Below are 18,826 nucleotides of genomic sequence, written 5' to 3'. Positions count from 1 at the left end.
GAGTCCAGTGCCAGATGTAGCAAAGCAACGCCAAAACATCAGGGAACCTCTGCCATATTTGACTGTGGGGATCGTGTTCTTTTCTTTGAAGGCTACGTTTTTCTCCCCTGTAAACTCTATGTTGATGCCTTTTCCCAAAAAGCTCTACTTGTCTCATCTGACTAAAGAACATTCTCCCAAAATGTTTTTGGCTTTCTCGGGTAGGTTTTGGCAAACCCCAACCTAGCATTTGTATGTGTCTGGGTCAGAAGGGAGCTCTTTCTGAGTATCCTACCATAGAGTCCCTTTTCATTCAGACGTTGACGGATAGTACGGGTTGACACTGTTGTACCCTCGGACTGCAGGACAGCTTGCACTTGTTTGGATGTTAGTCGAGGTTCTTTATCCACCATCCGCACAATCTTTCGTTGAAATCTCTCGTCAATTTTTCCTTTCTGTCCACTTCTAGGAAGGTTAGCCACAGTGCCATGGGCTTTAGACTTATTGATGACCCTGCGCACGGTAGACACAGGAACATTCATCTTTTTGGAGATGGACTTGTAGCCTGTGATTGCTCATGCTTCCTCACAATTTTGCTTCCCAAGTCCTCAGACAGTTCTTTGGTCTTCTTTCTTTTCTCCATGCTCAATGAGGTACACACAAGGACACAGGACAGAGGTTGAGTCAACTTTAATCCATTTTAACTGACTGCAAGTGTGATTTAGTTATTGCCACCACCTGTTATGTGCCACAGGTAAGTAACAGGTGCTGCTAATTACACAAATTAAAGAAGCATCACATGATTTTTCAAAGGGTGCCGATACTTTTTTCTGGCCCATTTTGGGAGTTTTGTGTAAAATGATCTTCTCTTTTGTGTTTTTTCATTGCAAGTAAAATAAATGAAGATATTTCTACCAAAGCATTTGCAATTGCAATCATTTTCTGGGAGAAATTGAGCATTATCTGACAGAATTGCAGGGGTGCCAATCCTTTTGGTCAGCAGTGTATATATAAAAAAATATGATTAATCTGTAAAATGACATAATCAAGTGTTTGATTGTTTACTATGTTTTTTGGTAGTTTAGATTACTGGTGAATATGTATGAGAAAAATGTGAGAAGTGAAAGCTTCTTTTTCAAAAATCTTTAAGCCAACATGTCCTCCAACTCTGCAATGACCCTCCTAATCCACTGTGGTGGTGAAGAGGAAATATCATAAAATTGCCATTGTGAAAATTCTATTAGGAGTAAACTCTTGCCTGAAATTTATTACATAAACACTAATTGTGATCAAAACACCTCAATGTCATCCACTACATGAAGAAAATACACGACAAACATTTGTATTCATTTTTATTCAAATATTTTAATTAGTCGTAAGTGTCGATAAAAAGTTATTTCTTTTCACATTAAAGGTTCATCATGTTTGTCTGATTGAAATAGACTTTTTCTTTCCGTTCAGAAACCACTGAAATGGACCAAAAGATAACCACCGACACGCCAACATTGAGCACGAGCGGCCTGAATGTGGACAACATAAGCATGGATGGAAATGTTAAAAATAGCTTTTAAAATGGCCAGGGAAGGTTTAAAAGTGGATAGTCCTACTGTATTTACAGAGTCCTTGTGAGATGTAAATGAAAATGTAAAACTCAGGGCACCGTTTGGCTCAAACACAAAGCGTCTCAATCGTAAAAACGCTTTTGCTTCAAGAAAAGAGGCGCCATAGAGTGAAGGTCGTGTTGGTGAGTCAGACACATTTCGCAGTCTACTCGGCTTTCTTGGCTTTCCTTTTTCGAGCACCCTCACTCAGGTCCTCTTTGCTTTTCAGCGATGAAGGGGCTGGGGCGGCTGGAGCGTGATGATGGTCTTCTTCAGAACCGCCCAGAGGGGAGCGGAAGAGCAGATGACAAATCCAGGACTCAATAAGGCTGAAGGGCGAACCGTGGGAGTGACGGGCAGTCATCCACACCTTTAATAAAAGTAGGAAAGATAGCATCTGGTTGATATTTTAAGGTGAATTCTTTCCTGTCCAGACATGCCATTGTCAAAATCTCAGCGATCAAATATAGTATCAATGAATTTTACTGTAATAGTTTGAATGATTCATTTTCATGTGTCATGTTTACGGGGCAAACCTTGCTAGTGGCCATGAAGAGGGTAAAGGTGATGATGAGCATGCTCTTGGACACTGGAAGCCAGTGAGCCTCCTGCATGGTGAAGAGGATGGCTCCATACAGGCTGGCTTTGGTAGGGCTGCAGAGGCAAAGGAAGAAAAACAAGAAGATGTATAATCTTTACCCACTTGTCAATGAATGTTTACTTTTACCTGTCAAATTTGAGGTCAAGAAGAATTTGATATTCTGTCTTCAACAAATAATTATATATATTTTTACCTTTACCTATAATTTTTGAATGCATATTAGTAATTTATTGATAAATTATGTAATTTCCCTTCATAGTAAAGTGCTGGTACTTGCTGAATAGAATGAAACAGGTGGATAGACTGAAAAAAATAACTTGGTTAGAAATTAAATCCAGCCGAAGAACTTTGTCTTGGTCTGTATGCATTGATATAGTCTTCTAATATTTGTTGCAATCATTTTAAAAAAAAAAAAATATGAAATCAAGTTGAATTCTTGTGTTTTTTACTGTTATCACATTGAATTGGTTCGTTGAGTTGTTGTTAATAAGCAAATACGCATGCATGCGTTTACAGTATAATACAGGTAAAACAAACCACGTTAGATATACTGTGCATAAAATATAATTTGTTCATTTTTTTTTAATTATCACATCCATCCATCCAATTTCTGTCCTGCTTATGACCCTATCCAAATTAACTTTGGCAGGCATAATCATGAAATTCAATTTTGTGCCATTGTCTACTTAAAGCTTGAAATAACATGCAAAATGAGACAATACAATTTTTAAACTCGTGTAAATTAAATTTCAATGTAAAAAGAGCTAAAATGAAGAAAATACGTATTTGAACACATGGCTATTTTGCAAGTTCTCCCACTTAGAAATCATGAAAGGCTCTGAAATTTTCATTGTAGGGGCATGGCCACTGTGAGAGAGATAATCTAACAAGAAAAATCCAGAAATCACAATGCATGATTTTTTTTTTAGCAATTTATTTGTGTGATACAGTTGCAAATAAGTATTTGAACACCAGTCTATCAGCTAGAATTCTGACCCTGAAAGACCTGTTAGTCCGCCCATTAAAAATCCACCTTAACTCCATGTATTATCCTGAATCATATGCACTAATTTGAGATCGATAGTAGCATAAAGACACCTGTCCACCCCATACAATCAGTAAGACTCAAACATGTAACATAGTCAAGACCAAAGACCTGTCAAAAGACACCAGAGACAAAATTGTACACCTCCATAAGGCTGGAAAGGGCTACGGAGCAATTGCCAAGCAGCTTGGTGGAAAAAGGTCCACTGTTGGAGCAATCATTAGAAAATGGAAGAAGCTAAATATGACATTCAATCTCAATCGGAATGGAGCCCCATGTAAGATATCACCTCGTGGGGTCTCAATGATCCTAGGAAAGGTGAGGAATCAGCCCATAACTATACAACAGTAATTGGTCAATGACCTGAGAAGAGCTGGGACCACTGTTTCCAAGGTTACTGTTGGTAATACACTAGGACATCATGGTTTGAAATCATGCATGGCACGGAAGGTTCCTTTGCTTAAACCAGCACATTTCAAGGCCCGTCTTAAGTTTGCCTATGACCTCTCGAATGATGCAGAGGAGTCATGGGAGCAAGTTCTGTGGTCTAATGAGAGTGAAATAGAACTTTTTGGTCATAATTCCACTAACGTGTTTGGAGGAAGAAGAAGGATGAGTACCATCTAGAGAACACCATCGCTACTGTGAAGCACGGGGGTGGTAGCATCATGCTTTGGGGGTGTTTTTCTTCGCATGGGACAGAGCGAGTGCACTGTATTAAAGAGAGAATGACTGGGGCCCTGTATTGTGAGATTTTGGGGAACAACCTCAGTCCTTCGATCAGAGTATTGAAGATGGGTCGTGCCTGGGTCTTCTATCATGACAATGACCCGAAGCACACAGCCAGGAAAACCAAGGAGTGGCTCTGTAAGAAGCATAACAAGGTTCCATAGCATGTCCTAGCCAGTCTCTAGACCTAAACCCAATAGAAAACTATGAAGGGAGCTAAAACTCGGTGTTTCTCAGCGACACCCCAGAAACCTGACTTATAGGAGTGCCAAGATACAGTGTGTGCAAACCTGGTGTAAACTACAGGAAAGGTTTGACCTCTAATTGCAAACAAAGGCTACTGTGCCAAATATTAACATTCGTTTTCTCAGGTGTTCCAATACTTATTTGCAGCTGTATCACAAAAATAAATTGTAAAAAAAAAAAAAAAATCATACATTGTGATTTCTGGATTTTTCTTTTTATATTATCTCTCTCACAGTGGACAGGCACCTAAAATGAAAATTTCAGACCCCTGTGGGAGAACTTGTAAAATAGCAGTGTGTTCAAATACGTATTTTCTTCACTGTTTATTATATTTGTATTAGTAAAGATTTATCCATTTTGTTATTTATGATCATATTATGATTTATTCAATGAGTGTGTTGTGTTTTACGTACTGGTTTGTTACAGCCGTGTTGTGAAAACAATAAGACAAAGTTTATTGATAGTGCTTCCAGACTTAACAGTGTGTAATATGAAATAACAGTTGGTAACTTTCTAAACAGTCGGTCAGTGACATCTCATTAACCAGCAAATGGTAACACATGGTATTTCCACTTCTACAGCACCCACCAATTGGAGACAGGTGTGTGTATCAGCGCAGAGGCAACTTACAATGACATGTTGAGGATCTCGTTGCTCTCGGGCCTCCACACGCCACGCAGCAGCTGCTCGAAGTTGGAAATGAGAGCCACCCCAGACCCTGTGAGGATAAACAGTGGCTCCATTTGTAATATTACTGCATCACTTTCCACCTGTGTGATAGTGTGATCTGCTAGTATTTTACCTTTGACATAACCGACGATGACCATGATAAAGAAACCATGGTGGTACGCATGGTGGGCGTGATGGACGCCGGCGGCAATCTTGCGAGTGCGGACGACTTCCTTTAGGGCAACCAACACCAACTTGACAGGCAGAAAAGCCACACATTTGTAGAACAGGTTCAGTGGGCAGTAGAAGATGAGGTACCTGTGTGGGTATACGACAAAGACCTAAGAATGAGATTCAAGGAGACTGCTTTGTGCTGCTGTAAGAGGTGTTTGAAAGATATTTTTCAAACCCCAGCTTCAAGTTTTAGTCAGCACATGGACAAGAGATCACACAGCGTTAATTTAATTTAATGTACAAGAAGGAACGACGTTGTGCATGACAACTTGTTGCTGCTTCACCATGACAATCTGCCTGTTCACAATGTCCTGAGCATCTTACAGTTCCTTGCCGTAGCAAATTTTCTGCTCATTTGACCTCACTTTGTGTGTGAGTTTTTTGCCCCTTTCCAAAACTGAAGGGATTCAGGGAGGGGTCCCGGCCCATTTTGATGACACCAAAATGGGTGTGACAACCAGTCCTGGCACACATTATTTATAACAACGTACGTTAGACCTTCGCGATTTAAAGCTACCTTAACAAAGAGAAAATAATTAATAGCAATGTAACAATATGCTGATGTACAGTATGTTTTCAGTATTGTGTCATTAAGTTACCTAATCAAAATTTATATCACTATAATGTGGTTTTGTTTTATGCCACTACACCAGTACTTCTAAAGTGGTGGGGCACCCCCCCCGGGGAAACATGCATTTTTGCCGTACTAGAATAAAGTGCACTTGCACACCCACTTAGTGGCGCTCTCATTTTCAGTGTGCGCAGTATTTTTTAACCAAACAAGACCACACAGCAAAGAGCACTGGAGATATGAAGAGCTAGACGAGGATATATGACGAAGAATATGTAGCGTTTGGCTTTTAGTTTTGACTTTTAATCCAGTAGGAGACGAGGAAAGACCAGTCTGTTTACTGTGTCTAAAAATGTTCGCAGCGGAAAGCCAAATCAATTAAGACGTCAATTAAAGACATTAGACCCCAATCACATTGATAAGCGGCTTGATTGTTTTTCAATAAAAATGTCAGAATATTGCCAACAATCGTCCCTCTTTGTCAGTCTTACATCAGTAAACCAGCGATCACTGTTAGCATGCTCACTGCAAAATAACCCCACACCATAGCAAAGGAGGTAATACTGCCTGCAGCAAAAATAAAAACTCTTCCTCTGTCCAATGACACTGTCGTTTTTCTTCCATTTTTGGGGGGGGGGGGGGTCAAACTGTTTGGCATATTGTCTTAAGTAAGTTAAGTCGTAAGTTATTGTTGCTAATCAATTTGAATGTATTATTATTATGTATTTTATTAAATTATATTTTTCTGTATGAAATGGTCAAAAAATGTGCCTTGAGTCTATTTTTACAATTTGGATGCAAGGGCGTAGGTTTGCATAGGGACTGTAGGGACATAACACTCGCAACTTTTCAGGATGCTAAAATTGTCCCCACCAACTTTTAAGCGACCATATTTGCATTATATAATGACTCCACTTATATAGGTAATTTAGATTGTCTTCCTTTATGTTGTAAGGAGAGAATAAGCCCAACCATTATTAACTGAATTATTTTCATTATGTTCAGACTTACATTTATCCCTTTTCACTTGCCGGTCCATTTTTTTCCCCTTCTAACGGACGTTTGATTGGCTGATGACTAGACACCTCTCCACACAGACACACACACACACAGCCCCGACAGATTTATGTCGATAACATGTCTTCTCCTCCTCCCCCTTCGAAGAGGAGGGATATTAGAAGCTTTTTTTCGGCCAAAAGCAGCAGCAGCCACTCTTAAGTAATGTAAAAAGACATCAATGTTGTGGAGGTGGGGAAAACACCACTAATTGGGGGTGGTGTGGCTCAGTGGTAGAGTAGTTGTCCCCCAACACAGAGGTTGTGGGTTTGATTCTCCGCCCTGATGAAGTCGTCTAAGTGTCCTTGAGCAAGATACTGAACCCCATGTTGCTCCTGGTGCTGCGTCACCAGTAGGTGGATGGCTAGATAGTGTAAAGCGCTTTGAGGGCCTCAAAAGGTGGAAAGGCGCAATACAAGTATAACAACACCATTTACCGTTTAATTTTGCTGGTGAAAGTTCGACCGGCATCAGAGTTAGCATAACATTAAACCGTGTGAACTTCCTAACCTGCAAAACTACTGCAGTCAGGCCATTCTCCACTAGGAACAACGAAGTCAAGCTGGCCCTCCCTCATTTGGATCATTGTTTGCATTATGTGCATTATGGTAATGCAACCCGATGGCTTCAGAGTGCAAGTCCCTTTATTAAAAAAACTATCCCAGAATGGGTCCACTTCAGAGGGACACTGACATGAACATGTACTCACATGAAAAAAAATCTGTGACATTAAATCACAAGTCAGAATTTCATGAGAGTACTTTGGTTCGAGTCTTAGAGTAGTCTAGTACGCCTCAGATGTAGATCGTCCTTTGGATATGTCAGATTTTTTTTTTTTTCATTATTTTTTCCCATATCACTTTTATATTACAATATTTTATTTTGAGTCTAGGGGTGCTCAAGTGTCCCCCAGAGGTTGACCCATTCTCGGATAGCTCCCTGTTTTTTAATAAAGGGCTTGCACTTCAAAGGTTTCTATAGTACTTTTTGAATACAAAGGTTTGAATCAAACGTTGTCACACATTTAAAGTTAGTACAATAAGGCAATACAGATTTATTTATGCATTGATCATTTAGCCTATCATTAGGTTCATATTCGTGAGAAATGTAGCCCTGACGCCGGCTCAATAATCTGTTCAGTTTTATCATTGTCCTATCCCCAGCAAAAAGTGTACATGCAGGTTATCCCGATATATCATAGAGACCAAACCTATGCCTTTGTTTGGATGTGACCTTTTTTTTTTTTTTTTTTTTTGTAATTCAGGCAAATGAATTGATTTTGTTATCAACAAAACAATGTTAATAAAGTTATGCTTTATTCTAATTTCATCTATATTCCGTTTATTCCTTTAAAATAAAAAGGACACAATGTTTTGCAGCGGTGTACTTATAATAATAATTTTAGAGACAAACGGTACAATTTGCAGTAGTGGCAATGAGTTGGGGGGGGGGGGTGTGACCAAATATCACCAGTGGTATGTCAGCTCCTTCTAGTGGTTCACAAAATATGGAATGAAACGTTCTAAAAACCTTTTTATATCCACTGCAGTGCATGCCAGCAATCAACTAAAGTTAAATTCTTTTTAATCTAATCGATGAAAGATTCACAATTAATGGCGAGGAACTTTATTTTCAAATATTTAGGGACAACTTCTAGGTGCTCTCTCTCTCTCTTTGAATGAAGTTTCTGATTAACAGGTGTGTCATTGTTTCAGCATGAAAATCTGACGTGACTTGTCAAAAAAATGAAATTATTAATTAAAGAAGGAAAAAAATGATTGCTTTTCTCACCAGACAGCAGAGGCTAGCAGAATGTGGCTGTTGTGTTGGAAGTAGTCAATGGGGCTACTTCCCAGCATGATGTCGGCCAGAATATAGCTCCCAAAGCAATAGAGCATGGCACAGAGCCACGAGGCCACGGGACTCCTGCGAGAAACCTCCACTGAGCCTGAACAACACATGAATAGAGGGTGTCATCAAAATCATAAGTCGGGATCGCATGATTTGAGCTTGAAAAATGCAATTTGGAGTTATATTCCTTGTCAACAGGTAGTGCTTCAAAATTAAACTTTAGTTCCGGACGCCACCCTCGCTACTTCTCACATATCATTAGTTTTAATATGGGTTCCCTACAACACATAATATGCACTGCTTGCGAACTTGTCCCCCCCGTCATACCCTTATCTTTCCTTTCATCCAATTGATTTCCTATCTGCTATTGAGTCGTGATGATTTTATAATGCCACTTATTGCAGGTAACATATATTTTCAATCATGTTTATATATCCCAATTCCCTATGTTCCTTCTCACTGCCGTTCCCCTTAAATCATCTTCCGTCCACCTGTATTTTCATAATTAAAAAAAAAAACAACAACAACAAGAGAATACCAAAACTATTAAATATATAAAAATAAAACCCGAAGACAATTACTGTATTTGCAAATCATGTTAATCCTATATATTTCCTTAAACACCGGAGACACAAAGACATTATATTTAATGTTCATACTGATAAATGTTATTTTTTATCAAATAATCATTAACTTAGAAAAATTCATGGCTTCAACGTTCCAAAAGAGCTGGGACAGGTGGCAGAAAAGATTGAGAGAGTCGAGGAATGCTCATCAAACACCAGTTTGGAGCATCTCTCAAGTAAACAAAGTGATTGGGAACAGGTGGATAACATAAAAAGGTAAAAAGGAAACTTCCTAGAATTGCTCAGTCATTCACAAGCAAAAATGGGGCAATGTTCATCTGGTTTTGAAGAACTGCACGACAAAATAGTTGAACAGTTTAAGGACAATGTTTTTCAACGTACAACTGCAAGGAATTTAGCGATTTCATCATTTACAGTCTATAATATCATCGAAAGGTTCAGATAATCTGGAGAAATCAGTGCAAGTAAGTAGCAAGGCCAAAACACTGTGTGTCTGTGATTTTTGGCACTGCACCAAAGACAAGAATGACACTGTAAAGGAAATCCCAGAATGGGCTCGGCAATACTTCTGGTCGGAGAACACAATCCAATGTGCCTTTCGCTGTTGCTGGATTAAACTCTTCAGTGCAAAAAAGCCGCTTTCTAAACGGCACCCAGAGGCGCGGGTGTTTTCTCTGGGCCGGGAGTCATTTAAAATCGAGTGTGACAAATTAAAAAACTGTTCTGTTGCTCAACAAATATAGATGTGAGGTTTTTTATGGAAAACCGGAACACCATGTCATCTGGCATAAAGAGGACTCCATAAACCAGTATCTGTTATTGTATGGGGCTGCATCAGTGCCAGTTGCATGGGTAACTTAAACATCTTTGAAGGCACCATTAATTTTGGAAGGTACATACAGGTTTTGGATTAAAATATGTTGCCATCCAAGCAATACCTTTTTAAAGGGAAACTCGGACTTAAAGATTTGTAGGCTCTAATAAGCCATAATTGTTCTCTTTTACTAAAATATGTTATTAGAAACACATTAAATATTGCCACTGATTTAAAAATCTATAATATTTAGTACATGTTTTGACATGCGGAGGGCGCCATGTTTTATAGACACTCAGGGAGATGACGTAAATCAGGGGTCGGGATCCTATGGCTCGCGAGCCAGATCTGACTGTTTTGATGGCTGCATCTGGCTCGCAGAGAAACCTTAAATTACCGTAGTGGCCCGAATATAAGACTGTTTTTTGCATTGAAATAAGACTGAAAAAGTGGGGGTCGTCTTATATTCGCGGTCATTATACCCATTCACGACCCTAGATGGCGCCAGATATCATTGAAGCGATGTTCTGTCATGACAGATCTCAGCTACTCTCAAGTTTAACCAGTTTGCATTATTTTATTGCAATGTTTTTCCTTATTCAGATTTGTTTCAAGACTAGTTTCAGTTCACTTCACTTTGATGGTTAATGCAGTTATTGCAATTTTGTTGTTTTATCACAATAGATTGGCTTCTGGTTTTTGAAATGTAAATAAACCATTAATTTACTAATGTGATTGCACTTTAGTTTACATATTTAAATGTTCAGACATTAAGATCTCAATGAGGCAAAATAACATGCTTTTTTTTCTCAAATATATTGATATAATCATTTGTTTCAGATGTACTGTAATTATTTTCTGTACAAAAAATAATTTGGTGTTCAAAAAGTATTTTTTCAAACTTGAGTCTTGAAAAAGAGGGGGGTTGTCTTATAATCAGGGTCGTTTTATATTCGGGCCAATCCGGTATTAAAAAAGAAAAAAAAAAGTTTTGTTATACTCCTTTGTGCATTGTGCGAAACGGCGACGGTCATATGCTGGTGTTGTGCAGTAATGAGCAGACGTGATTTTTGCAGCCTGCGTTAACTTTTTTAATGCTCCAACAACACTCGGGCAGTTCGCGCTAGATATAATCAAATAGCAAACAAGATGTGCTACGTTAGATCTCCCCAAAGTCCCAGCCCATTGGCTGCGTGAGCCCAGGGTGATCATGGGACACGTAGTCCGTATACTACAACCGGTGATTAGAAAGCCGGTTCGCAGTAACTTTAGTGGGAAAGTGGCAAACGTACTATGTTTATCTATATTTTTACTTATCTATCAATCACATTGGCAAGGCAGATGAGGCAGAGACACTGTTCAAGTGGGATCGCTGTTTTTGCTGTCGAAAATAGCGGCCAATTTGCGCATGTGCGTGAAGAAAACTTCCCTTGTTTTCAGTTTCCTTTTTCCGCGTTTGTCTGCTAATTTTAGAAACCCTTTTGAGAAGATGGGGAAAAAGAAAAAAAGACAAGGAGTATCGTACTTTTCTGACAGGAATTTGCCTTTGTGGAGAGTTCTTGACGACTTTTCAGATACAGACCATCATAATTTAAAAATCAAATTGAGGCAACGCAAGTGAAGGACAAAAATGCGGCACCGTTTTTTCCTCTCGCTTTGGATAAGTTAACAGACATAAGCAATTTATCTCAATTTAGCGTGATTTCAAGGTTTTGACTATGAAAGGGACAACAAGAGGGGGGGATTTATTTATTTATTTACAGTGGGGCAAATAAGTATTTAGTCAACCACTAATTGTGCAAGTTCTCCCACTTGAAAATATTGGAGAGGCCTGTAATTGTCAATATGGTTAAACCTCAACCATGAGAGACAGAATGTGGGAAAAAAAAACAGAAAATCACATTGTTTGATTTTTAAAGAATTTATTTGCAAATCATTTTGGAAAATAAGTATTTGGTCAATACCAAAAGTTCATCTCAATACTTTGTTATGTACCCTTTTTTGGCAATAACGAAGGCCAAACATTTTCTGTAACTCTTCACAAGCTTTTCACAAACTGTTGCTGGTATTTTGGCCCGTGCAATTCAGTATTCTTTTTCCTCCAAACAAGAGAACATGTGTTTCTACCAAAAAGTTCTATTTTGGTTTCATCTGACCATAACACATTCTCCCAGTCCTCTTCTGGATCATCCAAATGCTCTCTAGCGAACCGCAGACGCGCCTGGAAGTGTACTTTCTTTAGCAGGGGGACACGTCTGGCAGTGCAGGGTTTGAGTCCCTGGCGGCGCATTGTGTTACTGATAGTAGCCTTTGATACTGTGGTCCCAGCTCTCTGTAGGTCATTCACTAGGTCCCCCTGTGTGGTTCTGGGATTTTTGCTCACCGTTCTTGTTATCATTTTGATGCCACAGGGTGAGGAGGGAGTTGAAAGTCCGTGTTGCCCAACGACAGCCACAAAACATGACTGCTATAAAGGAGAATGGGTCAAAATACCAGCAACAGTGTGTGAAAAGCTTGTGAAGAGTTACAGAAAATGTTTGGCCTCCGTTATTGCCTACAAAGGGTACATAACAAAGTATTGAGATGAACTTTTGGTATAGACCAAATACTTATTTTCCATCATGATTTGCAAATAAATTCTTTAAAAATCAAACAATGTCATTTTCTGTTTTTTTTCCATATTCTGTCTCTCATGGTTGAGGTTTACCCATGTTGACAATTACAGGCCTCTTCAATATTTTTTTAAGTGGGAGAACTTGCACAATTAATGGTTGACTAAATACTTATTTGCCCCACTGTATTGAAGTCCTTCACTGAGTTCGCTAAAAAAAAAATCTACCGATTGATAAACTTGTTTCGGTGTGTACTGATTGTGCTCCGTGCGTGGTGTGGTAAAACAGGATTCGTGGCGCTTCGTAAACATGAAAAGAGACACATCCTAAGTTTCTCAACGCCTGCATGAAGCAAAATCATCAGCAAAACCATGCAGCACCAGAAGTCGCATTAATGGTAAGAAATACGTCATTATTGATTAGCAACAGCATAACGATGTTATTAAAAACAATTCAGAGACTAACCCAAACCCTTGTACTTTAAAAGTCTTGAAATTACTTAAAATGCACACATTACTTGTATTTTTAGTTTTAAACATATTGTATGAATCTCGCGGATTTACATTTAAATAATGTGGTGTTCATGGCTCTCTCAGGCAAAAAGGTTCCCGACCCCTGACATAGATTGTCACTGTCACTCGACGAATACTACCGGGTTACTGCAATTCCTTCTACGCGGGGAGATGTCCAACACAACAATAACAACATCCCAACTGAAGTTCAGTTTGCTCAATTGAGGTGATGTAGTTCTTTTATTTAATTCAATTTTTTGAGATCACATTTTCTATACACGTTTTAATAAATTGATTAAGTTATTGGATTGGCAATAAAATGACCACAAAATATGAGCATTCTCTTTTTGCTCCTTTCAGTGCCTGGTATTTCTGTTACTTTCTGTGACCTTAAACACGATGCAATGAACTTCACAAGCTGCTATCAGTGTAAGCCGCGTGTGTCTATGTGCTGTATCTGCATCCACACCCTGACCCCCATCAAGTGCACGCTCCTGATAGGATATGATAAAATCTTCCTATTTGTTCGCTCACTATTTACCAACTCATATAGTACAATAAATCCTTAAAGTGCACAGTCGTGATAAAAAACAATGAGGTTAAACTATGTCTATTAATTTATTGATGTTAAGAAGAATTGCTTGTTCAATTGTTGTCGGGATGACAAGCAACATATACATTAAAGTGAAGTGCATAGAAATGCATCAATCGATTGCATTCTGCTTGAGTAGGGGTGCCCAAGACAAGCCCTACCTCCTCCAACGCACTTGAATCAAATAATCAGCTGATCATTGCAGCATGATTAAAGACACAACACAGTGGTTCTAACATTAAGTGCATGTAGCCAAGACAGTTAATAAAGCAGTAAGCAGAGTGTAACTGTTTCTCACAAATGTCCAACAACAGGTGTGTGAGGGTGTTGTGGAGCTCACTTTTAAAGCAATCTGATGCGAAGAAATGCCACCCTAAGAATAGATTCTTCTTCACTTCTTCCTCCCCCACCTTGCATGTGTCGTACGTGTCGTAAACCCTTGACCCCAACACTTGTATCTCCTATCCTTACACCAGTGTTGACCCCTTTGAGGTCTTACAGTGTGTCGTACAAGAAAGCTGCACTCATAGGATGTAAAATGAAATCATGCAAATAAATGGCAACATGACTCATTTGACTGGCAAACTTTTTTCTGAACAATACATGACACAAATTTGAAGATTTAATGCCTGAGTCCCACCAAAGACATGAAATCACATTTTACATTTGCAGTAGATATGTTCTTCACTCACTTTAAAAATCTTTCATTCATTCATTCATTTTCCATGCCGCTTGTCCTCACGAGGGTCGCGGAGGTTTGTTTAGTAAAATATATATATATTTGTGTATGTGTCAGACTTGTAGCACAACTATTTAAAAAAGGCAATTTCTTTCATAGTTTACAGTAGAAGTGCCGATTACCGGGTTCAAGGTATACCGTGGTGTGACAACGTCAAGGTTTCAAAACCGCAATACAAATTTACTTCATACCGTCCCTAACGTGTTAGCTATTTTTTATGTCCCAAAAAATGCATGGAGAAATCCCTCACGTCTAACTGCACGGCTCAACCCTCCCCCACCGGTTGTTGCTCAGTGTCAGTGAGTCAGCTGTGCAACTGGAGGAGGTGAAACCCTTGAACTTTATCCCCCATCGAAGAAAACTAAATTGCTGGTATGGGAATACTTTGGCTACAGAAAAGTTACAGACGGCCACGGTTTTGAGGAGGAGGGCCAACTGAGATGTAAAACATGTTTGCAGAGCATGGCTGCCGAGGAGGCAATATCTCAATATGATTTTGCATTTATACAAAATTAAAGGTTAGGAAACACTTTCATGAACGTTTCCCACCAGCTACGAGAGTTAAGTGCAGCATGTTTAGTGTGTCTAGAGGTGGTAAAATGTGGTGTTTTTTTCTCTCTGGCAACTGTCTGTGTTGAGAAATAGAGTCTGTGTATAATGTAAACATGATACAAGTCATACCCACGTGCTTTTTGTGGAGAATAATTCAATTATTTTTGTTCTGATGGTAATAATGTCGAGCTGTGGCTGTGGGTTTAGGCTCACCGACAGCATTTATTTTAATTTTATTTATAATATATATATTTTTAATTTATTTTAACTTAACATTGAACTTATGTTCCAATTTGCTAATATATTTTGAAAAATAAAATCCTGTTCAATGTTTGTTTGTTTTTTTTTAAACCCAGCTATCTCAAAGTAACACTTTTTATGTAATCAGATGTGTCGCATCCCATTAGGCAAACCAGGCAATTGCCTAGGGCTCGCAGCCAGCAGGGGCCCCCAGAGGTATACATGTTTAAGATAGTCCAATCAGTTATTAATACCAAATAATTGTTTAAAAAGAGTGACACACCAAGTACTCAATGGAAAGTCCTTGCGGAGTTGTTTTATGTTGATTTTCACAGGCCAACTCATTATTCATGTGACTACTTAAAGAAATGGTGATTTTTCAACAAAAATGTCTATTAATGGGTCTATCATATTCCTCGTCGAATACTGTATAAGAAAAATATAACTTATATGCATTTAAAATAATCCTAAACAATTTTATTAGCAAATTTAATACTCATTTCGGTCGGTAGTCCACTAATCAGTGTTTTTTACGGAATAATTTGAATTTGGTGGGTCGTAGGGCCAATCTGACTACTGATTTCACACAATATACCTCTGCATCCGATGGTGGTATGTTTGTGTTGCTACTCTTTCTTCTATTGCTTCAAGTTCAACTGTCCCCCTTACTTGCACATGCTCGAAGGGCCCCATGTTGCTTGTTGCCTGGGGCCTCCGGGGACCCTTGCTACGCCTCTGTATGTAACATGTATGTAACATGTAAATGCAATACCGTGATACCTTGAAATGGTGATATTTTGGCTTGAGGATATCATACCGTCAGAATTTCATTCCGGCACATGCCTAGTTTACAGTACTCAGTATTATACAATAGTTACGACTTAAATGAAAAAAAAAAAAAACGCAGCTAGATGTTAGGGGATCCGCATCTCTTTCCTGACTACTGTTCCCATGTCCTTGAGCAAGGCACATCTTAACCCCAACCCTACCTGAAATGTTGCAGCGCAGCTTCTGAAGCCCCTACTTCTGGTATCATCCTAAATTTCATAATACATTTTAAATTGACTATTTGGCTGCCACTAATGACGACAGTTCAAGTGGATTAGATATCTACATTGTGACAATTTACAGTCACATCAGAAAGATCCACGTACGGCTCTGGAGCCATAAATTGCAGGACTCTAGTTGTCTGTCTATCATTGTCAATGGCACTGAAAGAGTTCAATTTCAATATTTTGTGTTATATGTGTGACCTCATGTGTCTAAAATATTCAGATGAAAAGAAATGAAACATCAATGTAGTCTTCCTGCAAAGTAAGAAGCAACATTTCCCTCAGTAAAAAGCAGACTAAATTGTTCCATGTTTACTTAACATTCAGTCCACATAGCACATAATAAATCCTGAAAGCTACAAGAGCGAGGGGGGCTTTACAGGCCCACTAACATCTATTTCAGGCCTTTCTATTTTTTGCCCAAGTTTCTGGCATGCGTGGGCCTTTGCTCGCATTTCATCCACCTAAGGCTCTGTCGCTCAAAGGACTTAAAACTGGACAATGTCAATACCCTAAGTGTTTTAATTCACTTCAGTAATTTCCTCTGTGTATGTGAATGGGGTCAAACTTTTCCTCAGACTGAAGCAAGCCGAGCTTTCACAGCTGCACACTTTATGTAACAGGTCAAACTGTTGGTGGAAAAAGGGCACTTGCCATGTAAAATCAGCAGAAAGTCCTTTTAGGGGTATTTGAACAGACAGTGGTTATCACAAGAAATTTAACTATGCACTTTTATTTTAGGATAGCAAAATGTGTCTGAATAAAATGTATAGCATTTTTAAAAATATCGACACTAAATGAGTCAAACAACCCATTAAATAAATCAATTCTCACCTGGCTCATACTTGAGGTAGAGGATGGACACGATGTAATAAGCCACATCAAAGACAGGAAACATTCCCATTTTGGAGAAAGCTATCGCTAAATCACCCAAATTGAGGGCAGCCAGCACATCCATCTCGCCCGTGTTATTATGCGGGTGATTCCTCACTGGTATTAATGTCCAACTGCACAATCAGGATCGGAAGACCCCCTCCCCGCACCCCGGTCCACGGACTCTCCACAAAGCCCCTCTAGCCTCGACAGAGAAAGATTGAGACGCTCAAGCCTTCCTATTAATACCACTCATCCCCCCAAGATCATCATCATCATCATCATCATCACTACTCGAACCATCTTCATCCTCATCATGGCATGTGCCGGGGGCCGGCTGCTCCGATTTTTAGGTGACAGGTTTGCACGGCAGCTGACGTCTTCAGCTCCCAACGTCGCTAGTGGGGGGTCTGGTGGAGAAACACATTCAACGAAACAACACTGAGACGACATATAATTTTTCTTTTCATAGCGGATTAAATATGGCGTGCCCTGCACATGTAATAGTATAATCGGATGTTGATACGCCCCCCGAGATAAAAGACAGAAGATACGCGTTATAACGATCAACAAACGAAACGACAAACAAAAAGACAGTGGTCACTTGTTGACACTAGATGGCACTATAACACCAAATGAAATACCAAGTGAAAGTTCCTGTAGGCTGCTATTGTAGAAGAAGCTGTTTTTTTTGTGTGCTGCAATAAACAGCAAATTGTTTTATTCTCTCATTTAGACAGGAGAAGGTAAACATTTAATAACAAGATGACAAAACAGAACATAGAATAGTAAGACATATTGAAACTACAATGAGACAAAACCAAGGGCTTAGGTTTGGTCTCAGTATTGGTCGATATAACAGCATAACCTGTATGTACGCACACTTTTTGCTGGGGACGGGACATTAATAAGACCAAACAGATTGGGTGAACGTGGGTCAGGGCTACATTTCTCACGAATATGCATCTAATTCATTGAAAGGCTAAATGATCAATGCAAAATATTGAATATCAAAGTATTGACTTATACTAACTTTCAGACTGCAAACTTATAATGTCTTAATCTGCAATGTGTGTTAATGAAAAAATATATACGAAATATTGCACACTACACTATACTACACTAGGCAGTCCTGTTTGACAAGACTAGGGGTGGGACAAAATATTGAAATGGTAATATATCGTGATACTTTGTATCCCAAAAGGTTATCAATATGCTCCTGCCAAGAATCGAGACATCGTTTTAAAAAGGTTTCAATGTCTAAAAAAAATCAAATAAAATGAACCAACAAGTTGCTACCAAAATCTTCCACCATAGTAGTGTCTCAGTTAACTCTAAAGGCCGAGTTATACCTCCGCGTCAGACCTGCGCCGTCCAGGAAGACCCAAGTTACGACCCTGCGCTCCTCTCGAATTTTCTAACCTTCGCGTCGCGTAGACGCGTATGACACGGTGGAAACGGACTATGATTGGTCCGCTCAGACTGCTGTTTCCGGTTCAGTGCGAAATCACCGTCATTCTCAAACATTAATTTTCTACACGCAAAAATGGACCAAACCGACGAGAGTATCAACGAAGAGCAAGTACGAGAACTTCTACAATGTCTCATCAAGACATTATGAAGATTGTCAAATGGCAAGCAATTCGTGGGAGGAGATTGCTGAAAATACGG

The 18,826-nt window shown here is 39.2% G+C and overlaps 1 protein-coding gene across 1 annotated transcript; it reads right to left on the bottom strand.

Annotated features, from left to right (window-relative positions):
• Positions 1–1,154: 1,154 nt before the first annotated feature.
• Positions 1,155–17,731, bottom strand: tmem38a (transmembrane protein 38A). The gene is made up of 6 exons (XM_057842072.1): positions 17,117–17,731; positions 8,523–8,679; positions 5,004–5,188; positions 4,832–4,919; positions 2,117–2,234; positions 1,155–1,950 (listed from the first exon to the last, which is right to left on the bottom strand). Exons 1-6 carry the CDS (start codon positions 17,238–17,240, stop codon positions 1,747–1,749), a joined length of 876 nt encoding a protein of 291 aa, XP_057698055.1. The 5' UTR covers positions 17,241–17,731; the 3' UTR covers positions 1,155–1,746.
• Between the last annotated feature and the right edge of the window lie 1,095 nt (positions 17,732–18,826).

Source organism: Corythoichthys intestinalis, chromosome 7 (genome assembly GCF_030265065.1).
Source record: "Corythoichthys intestinalis isolate RoL2023-P3 chromosome 7, ASM3026506v1, whole genome shotgun sequence".
Lineage (NCBI taxonomy): Eukaryota > Metazoa > Chordata > Actinopteri > Syngnathiformes > Syngnathidae > Corythoichthys > Corythoichthys intestinalis.
Note: the sequence above shows the minus strand (reverse complement) of the source record. Positions and strands in the feature narration are given on the sequence as shown.